General features: G+C 59.1%; 1 protein-coding gene across 1 annotated transcript; it reads left to right on the top strand.

Moving 5' to 3' along the window:
• The first annotated feature begins 304 nt into the window (after nucleotides 1-304).
• On the top strand, nucleotides 305-9,836 carry NXPH4 (neurexophilin 4). Its single transcript, XM_060112626.1, has 2 exons — nucleotides 305-498; nucleotides 8,278-9,836. Exons 1-2 carry the CDS (start codon nucleotides 442-444, stop codon nucleotides 9,139-9,141), a joined length of 921 nt encoding a protein of 306 aa, XP_059968609.1. The 5' UTR covers nucleotides 305-441; the 3' UTR covers nucleotides 9,142-9,836.
• The last annotated feature ends 2,287 nt before the right edge of the window (nucleotides 9,837-12,123 follow it).

The following is a 12,123-nucleotide window of genomic DNA, read 5'->3' as shown; positions in this document are numbered from 1 at the left end:
CGCTTCGGGAACAAGGTCCCGGAGCCTCGAGCCCCACTGCCAACCCTATTCCTCAGCGGTGCACAGACCCAGCCTCTCGGGTACAGGGTGCCCGATCCCCTCAGCCCTCTCCGCTTCGCACCTGGGCTGGGGGCGTGTCGGGGCCGTGTCGGGGTGAAAGTCACCTTCGGTGCCCCCAGCTGGGCGGGAGGGGGCGCGCGGGGCGCGGCCGGGATTGGAGCTCCGCGGAGCCCCGCCCCCCAGCCCGCCCGAGTCAGACCCAACTTTCTCCCCCGCCCGCGCCCCGCCCCCAGCGCCGCTCTCCGCTCCGCTCGCCGCTCAGTCCACGGGCCGCGCCGCCCGCTCCCGCCGCTTCGGCAGCCACTCCGCGCCCTCGACCTCAGGCCCGGCTCTCGCTTGCCCGGGACCCGCCCCGCCCGCCCCGCCCGGCCTCCCGGGAAGATGCGGCTGCTCCTGGAATGGCTTCTCTTGCTCTTTGGCCCGTGGCTCTTGAGGAAGGTAAGGGCTGCCCTGCGGTAGCGCGAGCTCTGGGGTCCGGGACGCAAAGGTCCCAGAGTGCGAGGGGCTCCGTGCGGCCGCCCCGCCTCCCGCTCGGAGCTTCCGAACTTTGCGCGGCGTGGGGGACGCGGACAGACAGATTCCCGATTCAGTATAGGCGCTCTCCCAGCGCAAGTTGGCTGAGGGTCCGGGGGGCTGGTGCCAGGGTGGAGGCCCGACTCGGATCCCGCTCCAGGCGCGGCGGGGGAGGGGACGAAGCCCGACCCGCGAGTGCGCCAGACAGAGCGGGAGTGCGAGACAGACAGACAAGCCAGCAGGGTGTCAGCCTTGCCGTCTTTCCGCGCCAACCTCGCTCGCCTTCCTCGCTGTCTGTCCTTCCGCCCATCCACCCCCGCCTTCTCAATTCTCTTCTCTGCCCTTGTCACAATGCCAGGTGAGCACTGTGTTTCGAGGATACACAGCTCGAACACACGCGCGCACACACGGACTCACACAGATACCACCGAACTTGGCTACAGCCTCCCATCACATTTCCCGCGGAGACACCATCTCCCCTGCACAACCTCACAGACACACCCCTCTCTCACGCCCGGCGGGTAGGGGGTAAGGGCTGTCTGGAAAGAGTCTCTCCTCCTGTCCTGTCCTCGCCCCCATCTCCCTAGGCTGCCTCCTTCCCTGAGGCTCCAGGGCGAAGACAGAGGCTAAAGGGGCCCCCGACTTGATCTGCCTCCCTCCCGACTTGTAGGCTTCGATTTGTGTACACGGCGCGCTCGTGTGTGCTGGTGTGGAGTGCGGGGGTCAGCGTGTGCACCTGTGTGCGTGCCTGTGTCCGGGGCAGCCAGGCTTGGGTGTCTAGTGCTGGGGTCCAGGGTGCGTGTCTGCTGGTGTGGCGTGTGGTGTTGGCTCTGAAGGGGTGAGTGTAAGTGTGCCTGCTTCACAGTGCAGCCATCTGTGCCCCGCCGTGAGTCCCATAATGGGGGCCTAGGCCCAGGACCCCTATGTTCTTCCATCAGCGCCCCTGTCTCTGACTTTCCTGTTTCCTACCCTAAGTGTGACCTACCCAGTTTGGAGCAGACAGGTGGCTCCCTAAACCCCTACTCGCTGCACCCCAACTCCCAGACCCTGCAGAATCTGGAAGGGGTGTAGTTCTCCCCACACACCTGGACCCCCACCTGCTCAGCCAGATCGCACTCAGCAGCTCCAGCAGGGCAGGGGCTGCCCTAGTGAAGCTGGTGATGGAGCTCCCAGATTCTCCCAAACCCGCCTGGTGACCTTGAGCCGGAAGGTGGGCAGAGGAGCCCCCTCCACAAAAACTGCTTCCACTGGCAGGAGCTTCTTTTGGACCTGCTGCCTAGCTCCGCCCATAGAGCTGCCTGTGGGAGGGGGTCTGTGTCCCACAACCGACCCAGGTGTGAAGGCCCCGGGGGAGAGGTGGTGGGGATGGATGGTACTCCCCTGGCCCTCCTTTCTAATTCCTCCCCACTCTCCTCTCCCCTCTCCCCATCAAATAAACTCCCCTGTGGACCTATCTGGTTTAATTTCCTTTGCCCCCTGAAGGGGAATGAAACATCTGGTGAAGACTGGAGGGAGAGTAGGCGTGAGGATGTGAGCGATGGGGATGTATCTGCTAGAGCTGCCGCTGTGGGCCTCCGTGTTGGAGTCCGTGGGGGAGAGTGTATCTACCATTTAGTCCAGCTTGTGTGCATGTGAGAAGCTGTGTTTACATGTACGTACAGACCGTGGGTGTGTGAATATGTATAACTGCGTGCGGCAGTGTGTGTAGGAAAGTGTGTGTCTGAGTATCTGTGTGCGCTTGTGTGCACTCGTGAGTATGGGGTGTGCTCATGTGTTTGCCCCGAGGTGTGTCTCTGGTGGATATATGTGTGTTGGGGTGCATGTGTTGTCTGTATGTGAGTCTCCGAGGCTTGTGAGTGTGTATCTGCTTTCTTGTCATTTTGAGTGCATTTGAGTGTGAGCCTCAGGATGTGTTCATGTATCTGAGTGTGGCTTGTGTGTGTGTGTGTGTGTGTGTGTGTGTGCGCGCGCGCGCGCGCTCAGGGCTGTCTCAGCGCCAGAGCTGGCACTGGGTTGACACTGGGTAAGAGGCTGGTGGGGCACAGTTTACAGGGAAACCCTAATTGTCCAACATTAACAACCCTGCCTTCTCCCATGCCGCGCTCACTTGCCCCTCCTTCAGGAGCTCTCTCCCTCCTTCCTCCTTGCTCCAGGCTCCCGGTCTCCTTTCGGGGCCTTCAACTCCTGGCTTCCACTGCCCCTGGGGCTCTGGCCCAGGTGTCCTTCAGGATCTTTCTAACACTGTCTTTGACTCCTCTCTCTTTCTCTGGTCTTCCCCACCCCTTGCCAAAGCAGCCGCCTACTGGGAGAAGCAGCAGGCGATCAATAGTCACTAATCACTAATCACTAATTACTAATTAGCTGCGGGAGGGCAGGGGCGGGGCCCTGTGGGACCTTCCAGCTCTATCATGCCTCAGGGAAGGATTAGGCTGAATTGAGTCTCTCAGCACTGGCTGGCCCCAGCCCTGCATCTAGCCACCCGCTCCTGCCTCCGTATTCCCCTCTAGTCCCCCAGCTAATCTCTGGCTGGGCCACTTAGGCACATGCAGCCTGGGCCAGGGCCCAGAGCTGTCCGCAGGGATTTGGGGGTAATCAGGGGCCGCAGCTGGTCCAGGGACACAGGCGAGGTGGGCGCTGTGATAGCTCCCTTGGGCCAGGGCCTGCGAGTATGGGAGGGGCACCCGCGGAAAGAAGAATTTAAAAGGTCTTAGGTTTGGGGTGGGGGAGGAGCTGGAGGTCCAGGACAGGGTGGCTGGGGAAGAGGTGAGGTACTTGGGGGACAGAAACAACGTAAAGAAGGGTCACTGGGGTCAGAGACAGGGTCTTTGGGAAGGGGCGAGATAAACGTTCAGAGAGACCAGGTAAGTGGAGGGGGTATCCTAGGGGTCAGAGATGAAGTCATCGTCGAGGAGATGCGGAACTTTGGACTGAGCCCTGGAACTCCACATGGGCGGGGGCCAGGACGGGGGCCAGGGTAACAGAGAGAGGGCAGGGTCGGTCATGGGGGAGGGGTCCCAGGGCTCAAGGGTGGCTGGGCGCAGTGGGGAGTCTCGGGGCTCGGGGTGGGAACGAGCTGCGGGGCGGGGATGGGGAGCAGGGAGCGCTGCCTTGAGCGCTGGAAATTGGCAAGTCTCCCCCTCTCCCTCGCCTACCCCTCCTCCACCTCCACCCCGCCCACTCCCCCTCCGGCTCCGGCTTCGGGAAATTACATCCCAGCTCCGCGGCTCCCACCCACCCACCCCGCCCCCCCCGCCACCACCGCGCCCCGGAGCCCGCGCCTTTATAGGCACATTTATTGCAATAATAAAGTGAGGCGCAGGGCGGGGGGCGGGGGACGGCCGTTCCCGGGGGGACTGCGCCGGCTCTGGGAAGCAGGGAAATAAAATAAAATAAAATAAAATCAAAATTCAGATAACGGTGAGCCTTGCGCTGCAGGCCACGGGCAGGCGGGCAGGCGGGGCTGAGGGGGAGGAGGCGCCCTGCCCAAGGGCAGAGCCCGCCCCACCGGCGATCCCCGCCCCCTCACGCTATAGCTATAGTAGGGTCTGGAAGGAGGTATCTTCGCCTCCACCTGCGTGGCCCCCTCCCATAGCCTGAGCCTGCCGGTCTTCTGCCTTTTCCTCTGACTTGTCTCCCATACCTGTCTCCCTGTCCCTGTCTCTTATCTCCTTCCTTGTCCCCCATCTCCCATTCTAGTCCCCATTCACATTCCCCACCCCCAACTCCATCCCCTGCGTCTCTGCATCCCTCAGTATCCCTGTCTCTGCCCAATAACCATTTCCCATCCCCCGTTTCTGTTCCCACCCCCATCTGGTCCCCATCCCCATCTCCCAGTCCCTAACCCACTCTCATTCTTCCCCAGTGCCCATCCCTCATCCGCCATCCCTGTCTTCCTCCATCCCCATTTTAGTTCCCACCTTGTTCTGTTCCCCCATCTTCATTCTCCTGGCCCCTATCCCATCTGCATCCTAGTCTCTGCCCAATGCCTGTCCACCATTTCTGATCTCCTCTTCACCCCTCTTCCAATGCCTGTCCTTGTTCCATCCTTATCTCTGCACCATATACCTGTGCCTGCCCAGTCCCCCTCCATCTCTGTCCCAGTCTTCACCCCAGCCTGTCCAGTCCACCCCACCTCTGTCCTCACCCCTGTCTCTATCCCTGGTTCCCAGCCAGACCCTAGCTATTTCACCCACCCTGACTGCGGTGCCCACACCTCTTTCTAGGTGCAAGGGTTCAGTACACTATTCCCTCTCCTTCCCCAGCCCAGGCCTGGAGCACTCCACCTCCCCAACCAGCGTGTTGGTGCCATCCCCTCCCCCAGTCAGAATCCTGAGCCACCCCGCCTGACCCACACAGCAGGAGAGAAGCCACCGACAGGTCTGGAGGCCTGGGGGAGGTGTGCCCTGCAATGCGGCTGGGGGGCCAACAGCCTGATCCTCCTGCATTCCCAGCGGTCCCGTCCCAAAAGAGCCCCCCCACCCCAGTGGAGTTTGTTCAGCAGCAAAAGGCAGCCTCAACTCCCCTCCGACGCGTGGGCTCGCTGCCTTGGGGGCAAAGCACTCCTGCCTCTGCTCCCGCCCCGCCAAGGTCCGGAAGCGTCTGGTGAAGCACACCCCCATCCTCACCTCCCACTCCCTCCTGCCCCCCTAAGCCGACAACCAGGCTAGCCTCTCCCCTCCGCAAATGTCACTGCACCCAATTATCTTAATTAAACCAGCTCTGAAGTGAGGGGGACCCTTCCTCAGACAACACCCTGCTCCCATCTCATTCGTAGAGGGGGAGGGACAGCACCATGGATTCGAGGCAAAGACTGGACTCCCTTATCACCTTGCTTTCCCCTCCCTCCCATCCCCACCCATGGTTGGAGACAATCTGAAGGATAGAGGGAAAGTACCACAGTTAGACAGACAGACAGACAGAAAAAGAGAGAAAAACAGAATCACAGAAGGAGAAAATTAGAGACAGAGTGAGGAAGAGACAGAGACAAAAAGAGACTGAGAGGGAGAGAGAGAGAGAGAGATGGAAAAACAGTGAGAGGGAGAGGGAGAGCAAGAGAGGGAGAGCGAGCGTGCGGGCAAAGAAGCCAGAGGGAGGATTTGATTTGATTTGATTCCATGTTCCCATTTCTCGGCTCGTTTCCTCGAAGACTCGCCCCTCCCTGACTGAGCTCTCCGCACAGGGTGGCTTCGGCCGCCCACCGCCCCAGCCCCGCAACTCTTCCCTTTTATCTTGGCTGTCTGCAGCAGCGGGTGGGGGGCGCGGGCGCCCAAAGCCCAGGGATTTGCCAGGATCAGAGAAGCGCAGGCAGCAATTTGTCTGGGATCAGAGTGGGGGGACACCTGGTACCCCTCACAGCCCAGCCAAACCTTGCCTCTCCCAGCCCCTGCCTGGGAGGAGTCGCTGGACTGAAGCAGTCGACAGGTCCTGCACTGGGTGCAGGACGTCTGGTGCTGCTGGGGTGTGCTGGGAGGGGATAGCTCAGAGGCATTCGGGGTCATAAAAGCAGGCTTGGGGACCGATGGATGCCCTGGAAAGAGCTAGTGGTTGGGCCCACAGGGGTGAGGAGATGAGGTGTCAGAGTTCAAAGGACTCGCCCCCAGCCATTCTTTGACTTCCCCTGGAAGCTTCACACACTCCCTCCTCCGGGGCTCAGGCCCTGCCCTCTCTAAACCCACCTCCTGGGGCCTTGCTCCCTCCTCCTAGAAGGCCCTTTCCCCCTCCCCCGTGGCCCTGGACCCCTTCCCCTCAGCCCCTCTCAGGCCCACCCTCCGGGTGTTAGCTGCCAGCTCAAGCTTGTCAGTCTGAGTCAATCACTCTTGACGCTCCCGCCCCCCTCACCTGAGCTGGGAGGAGAGATGGACGGAAGGAGGAATGAGAGGGGCGATAAATATGTATGATGAGCGGGTGGCGGCGGCATTAATAACCCAGGATCGCAGAGCTGCGGGAATGGGGACCAGGCGGTGGAGATTCTAGCCCAGCAGCTTGACTCTGCCATTCCTGTCCCTTGTGGACACATGGTGTATGCAAACAGAGGGGGACACCCATGCTGCCTGGCCTCTTTACCTACCCAAAGCTCATCCTGCAGGCCAGTGTGGTACCCCCCTTCCCCAGACCATTCATATACAACTCACACATATGCACCCCCAGGGGAACATAATGAGACCACAGTTGTTATATTATTGTGGATACACTGACACACACCCTTGAGAAAGAGCTTGACACATGCACAGAGGATGATAGGAGCTCACACAGGGAAAGTGACACCCTCAGTGAATCACACACAGCCACCCTTAGATATACAGCCAATACAGGCATACAACTACACCAGCCACACAGATGCAACTACCACAAACTGAAACACAGCCTCATTCAGATCAGCACACACAGACAGACAGACACAGCCAACCCAAGCACATATGCAACCCGGACACCTATACATAGCCATCACAGACTAATACAACAGACATTCGGCCACCACAAGCAGGCAGACACACATAACACAGCCTCCTCAGACTGATACACAGGGGCATAGAGATACACATAGACACACACACACAACCACCATGCACAGGCAGACACATACACACCCATCAGCATAGGTTGAGATGAGCACATGCACGCGCGCGCACACACACACACACACACACACAGAGTCATCACTCCAGGCAGGCAGGCACATACGTACAACCCTCTCAGGCTAACAGAAATACAACCACCCCAGACTGACACACGCAGTACTCCCTGCCCCCCAAGCCGAACCCACACGCAGTAAGGGCCACACTGAGTGGCCACAGCTGGCACAGTCTGACTGACACACTCTGACATGCACAGCTCCTCTCCCTCTCCTCGCTGGAGCAGCATCTCCATATTTCTTCCTCTCGCTCTCTCGCGTCTCCTTCACTCCCGGCCACCACCCCACACACCCACAAACACCCCCGCTCCGCCCTCCGCCCCAAATAATTGATGGCCCGGGCCTGCCCGGGCAACTCTCGCCTCTGGATCAATCTTGTACTCCCCCATGCTGTCTCCCAGATCCGTGGCCACCTGAGACACACGGAGATGGGTGGGGGCAGGCAGGTGGTCTTCCAGCACGCACCCAGCCCAGGGAGACCACCAGGAGGCCTCCCCCACAGCAGGAGTGCTGGAGGCAGAGAGGGGTGCCCACGTAGCTCCCAAGCCTCAACCCACAGCGCCCAGACCCTCCACTGCTCTCCGCAGCTCCATTGGTTTCCCTTGCTTCTCCACACAAGGGAGGAGAGGCTGAGGCCCCGGTGAGGACTATGGTCTTGGCAAAAGTGTTGGGAGGTCTCACTCTTTCTTGATGCTGGACATTGACAGTGGTCATGGCCTCCCTTTGCCAGAGTCCAGCTTCTCCCTGGCCCATTACTCCCAACCAAGCCCGAGTCCACAGCTCCACTCCCTATTCAAACCCACATTGGCTTTGACCTTTTTGGCTTTCTCAGCCCTCATCAGAGTTCTGAGAACACAAGGATTCTCAGTGTCATTTCACAGATGTAGAAACTGAGGCGAGACCACACAGCTTGAAAGGGCTGCAGGCCCACTCAAATGCGCACTCCCTGAGTAACTGCTCCGGGCGGCCCGATTCCATTTGGTTTCCTAGCGGCTGCGGAGAGGGACTGGCGTGGCCCTGGCGGGTGGCCCCAGACAACCCCAGCGTCTCTCTTCCTCTTTCTTCCTCCACAGGCCGTCAGTGCCCAGATACCAGAGTCCGAGAGGCCGCAGTACCTGGAGCTGGGCCCGGCCACGGCCGGAGAGGGAGCCCCTGGCCATCGGCTCCCGGCACCGCCGAGGTCCTCCGACGGCCTGGGCACCGCCCGTGCCTGGAGCTGGGCCTGGCCGGCTAACCACACCCGGGCACTGGCCCGGGCTGGGGTGGCGGGGGCCCCCGTGCAGCGCACCAAGAGAAAGCCGTCTATCAAAGCGGCCCGCGCCAAAAAGATCTTCGGCTGGGGGGACTTCTACTTCCGGGTGCACACTCTCAAGTTCTCGCTGCTGGTGACTGGTAAGATAGTTGACCATGTGAACGGTACCTTCAGCGTGTACTTCCGCCACAACTCGTCCAGCCTGGGCAACCTCAGCGTCAGCATCGTGCCGCCCTCCAAGCGTGTCGAGTTTGAGGGCGTCTGGCTGCCGGGGCCCGCCCCCCACCCTCTGCAGTCTACGCTGGCCTTGGAGGGGGTGCTCCCTGGGCTGGGGCCCCCGCTGGGGCTAGCGGCCGCGGGGTCGGGGCTAGGGGGCACCCTCGGGGGCGCGCTAGCGGGTCCGTTTGGGGGCGCGCTGGGAGTGGCCGGGACCAAAGAGTCACGCGCTTTCAACTGCCACGTGGAGTATGAGAAGACGAACCGCGCTCGCAAGCACCGCCCGTGCCTGTACGACCCATCGCAGGTGTGCTTCACCGAGCATACGCAGAGCCAGGCCGCCTGGCTCTGTGCCAAGCCCTTCAAAGTCATCTGCATTTTCGTCTCCTTCCTCAGCTTTGACTACAAACTGGTGCAGAAGGTGTGCCCAGACTATAACTTCCAGAGCGAGCACCCCTACTTTGGATAGCGCGCCCCGCCCTCGCCCGGGCCGTGAGCTTCCCGCGAAATCCCGGACTCCCTAAGTGGGACCTCTCCCGTACCCCGCAGCTCCTGTGGCCGCGTCCACCCTTTCCACTCTGGGGCGGAGAGGAACAGCCCTCCCGGGAACCATCAGTCGGCGTGGGTCCCCTTTTCCTTACTGGGAGTGCCCACGAGGCTGGGGATAGCCCCCTTGCCTACAGCCCAAAGCGGAGCAGCAAGAGCGCAGCCCCAGAATAGGCGGGGCTTGGAGGCGGTCCCAGCGTCTCCTGCGTGCACATTGGGTCCTCTTTACGCCCTGGCGCTGGGCTGGATACTCCCTTTGCCCGCAGCTTTAATAACGCCTGGCCTGGCACCCTCATCCCACCCTGACTTTCTTACCCCCAGGCACTTGTCCTCCACCCTGTACCCACGTAAAGACCATAAAGGCCTATAAACCGTGGCCTATTCCCATCCCCTTCTGCTTGCCGTATGCCTGTCCCCCTTTCCCCGAAACCCCAATGATTAGAGTAGCGGAAGCAGAACTCCTGGGCATAGGCGATCGACCCGGCCCCTGCCCTCCGCCCGCCTCCCTCCGGTCCTTGCCATCCTGCTCCACCTTTCTGGCTGCTTCCTCTCGGTGATTTTTTTTTTTTTTTCCTACACCAAAACAGACGGGAAAGGGAACAAAATAAAGTGAAATCCAATACGCGTCTGTGTGAGACCTTTGTAGGGAAGGGGGTGGTGGTGGTGTGGGTTTATGTCTGGCAGAGACCTGGCCAGGGCCTCCTTCCTCGGCGGCTCGTGGGGAAACTGAGGCAAATGTTGACGGAGCTAGCACCTTGGAGGTCATCCAAGACCAGATCAGATACAGATGTGGACGACCCTTGGGATTGGAGCCCTGCCTGAGGTGGGAATTTTCCTCCCAGAGGTGGGCGAAGTGAAGCTGCCGAAAATAGGATGGGGATTAGACCTGACAGCGGACCACCAGCGAGCTATTTTGGGGGAGGAGGTATAAGGCCTTGAATGGGATGGAGATGTAGGGACAGCGTAGGCAGAGCGCTGACAACCTGCTAAGATCCGCGGGGCTGGCGGGAGGCGGCAGGTGGGGCGGGGGGAGGGGAAACGGTGTTTTCGGCATCTGGAGTCATCGATCTTCCTTTTCCTTCCTAATTCCGTGGGCGCTGAGTTTGCAGACGGCTGGGGGAGGGAGGGAGAGAGGCAGAGACAAGGGGGTGGGGGAAGGGACGAGCGCGAGTTTGGAGAGCCCAGCAGCGTCGCTGCTGCTTGCCTTCTGCAAACGCAAACAAGGGCCCCTTCAGCCAGCTGCCCACCCTCCCCACCCCCCACCTCCAGCTCACTCCTGTCGACACAGCTGCTAATTTTATCCGCCCCCAGCCCTGGCCCGGGCGTTAATTGGCTGCGGCTTCATTAGCAGTTCTCAAGCTCAGCCCCACCACCACCACCACCCCCCCCGCCGCCTCCCCTCGGGACCCCTGACTGGGGCGAGGGAGGAGGTACAGACTAGCTGAGGCACAGAACGACCCCTCGTCTTCAGCCTTCCTTCGCCTTGAGTCCTGGGTCAAGGTAAAACTGGAAGAGAGCAGTGTTCTCCAGAGGATTGCCCACTGGCTCCAGCGGGAAACTGAGTTGGAGGTGAGTCTCACCCAGACACACCTGGGAGTGAAAAGTCAGTATGGGGAAAATAAATAGGTGATGGATGGTTGGATAACAGGATCAACTGAAAGGAAGAGGAAGGTGGGAAGTGGTTCTGGGTCAGAGATTATAAGAAGGAGAGGAACCCAGCAGACTCCCAACACCAAGCTTATTACTGGAAAAAGCTGAAAGCACCTGAGGCTAGAGTGGGAGGGAAGGAGGTTAGAGCTAACTAAGGGGGGACTTCTGAGGCCTGATATGAGAACCAAGTGGGAATGACTGGAATTAGCAAGTTAGCCCATCTGGGCCTCAGTTTCCTCACTTGTAAAGCAATAATAAAATAGCGTGTTCTGGAGATTAAATGAGACTTTGCAAGTGAATAGACTTTGTGACGGATTGTCCTCCCCCTCTTTGACTCACAAACCTATCTCCTCCATCACCATCCTCTCCTCTTCCTCCCCTTGCTCTTAGGACATCTGGACATCTGGGAGCAGAGTAAGGTGCCTCTGCCTGTAATTGCATTTGTTGTTCACCTCTTGATGGACCAGCAGTCAGTGATCTATTCTGATATTTCCATGGCTATGGCATGCCTAGCATGGTGAAGGGGCTCAATGTGTCTGCTGAATGAATGAATTGTAATGTTGTAAGGCAGTGGTTCTCAAATTCACTGCTTATTAGAATCACTAAGGAGAGGTTTTGTTGTGTTTCAGCGTGAGTGGGCTTTAAGATCCATTGAATTAGAACCTCTGAGGAAAGGCTCCCCACTCATATATTTATATCACATTTCCCAGCCAATTCTGATGTCCAGGTTTGGGAACCTACTCCTGGAGGGATCGATGAGTCCCTCCCCTAAAGGATGAGTCCAGATGAAGTCAGGCTACAAGGAAGATCCCTTCCAGCTCCAAGGATCTATAGCCCTAGGATACAAAGAGAGCTCCGTGATTGCTGGAGCAACAAGAATGAATTGGTAACAAAATTCAACAAGTGCAGGGAAAGGAGGGAGCACCTCAGTTAGCTCCCGGATGTCCCAGGGAAAGAGGAGATGGCCACGGAGGAGGCAGGTTTGTGAGGATGAGGGGGGGATGATCCATCCAAGAGCATGTTTGCATACAGCCTCATTTAATTCCCACGTTATTTTATTATTGATTTATAAATGAGAAAAATGCGGCTCAAATAGGCTAATTTGCTAGTTAGTCCCAGAGCTGGAACTTGAACTTGGGTCTCTCACTCTTCCAAACCAGGGTGCTTTCCAGTGCAACAGGGCTCTTCAGCTTGTAATAGGAGTCTTTGTATTTCCCAGAGAGCCTAATAATGCTAGGTTCACTCAGTAGACACC

The sequence above is a fragment of the Mesoplodon densirostris genome, chromosome 11 (assembly GCF_025265405.1).
Source record: "Mesoplodon densirostris isolate mMesDen1 chromosome 11, mMesDen1 primary haplotype, whole genome shotgun sequence".
Lineage (NCBI taxonomy): Eukaryota > Metazoa > Chordata > Mammalia > Artiodactyla > Ziphiidae > Mesoplodon > Mesoplodon densirostris.
The sequence above is the reverse complement of the archived record's forward strand: the minus strand, read 5'-3'. Positions and strand labels throughout refer to the sequence as shown.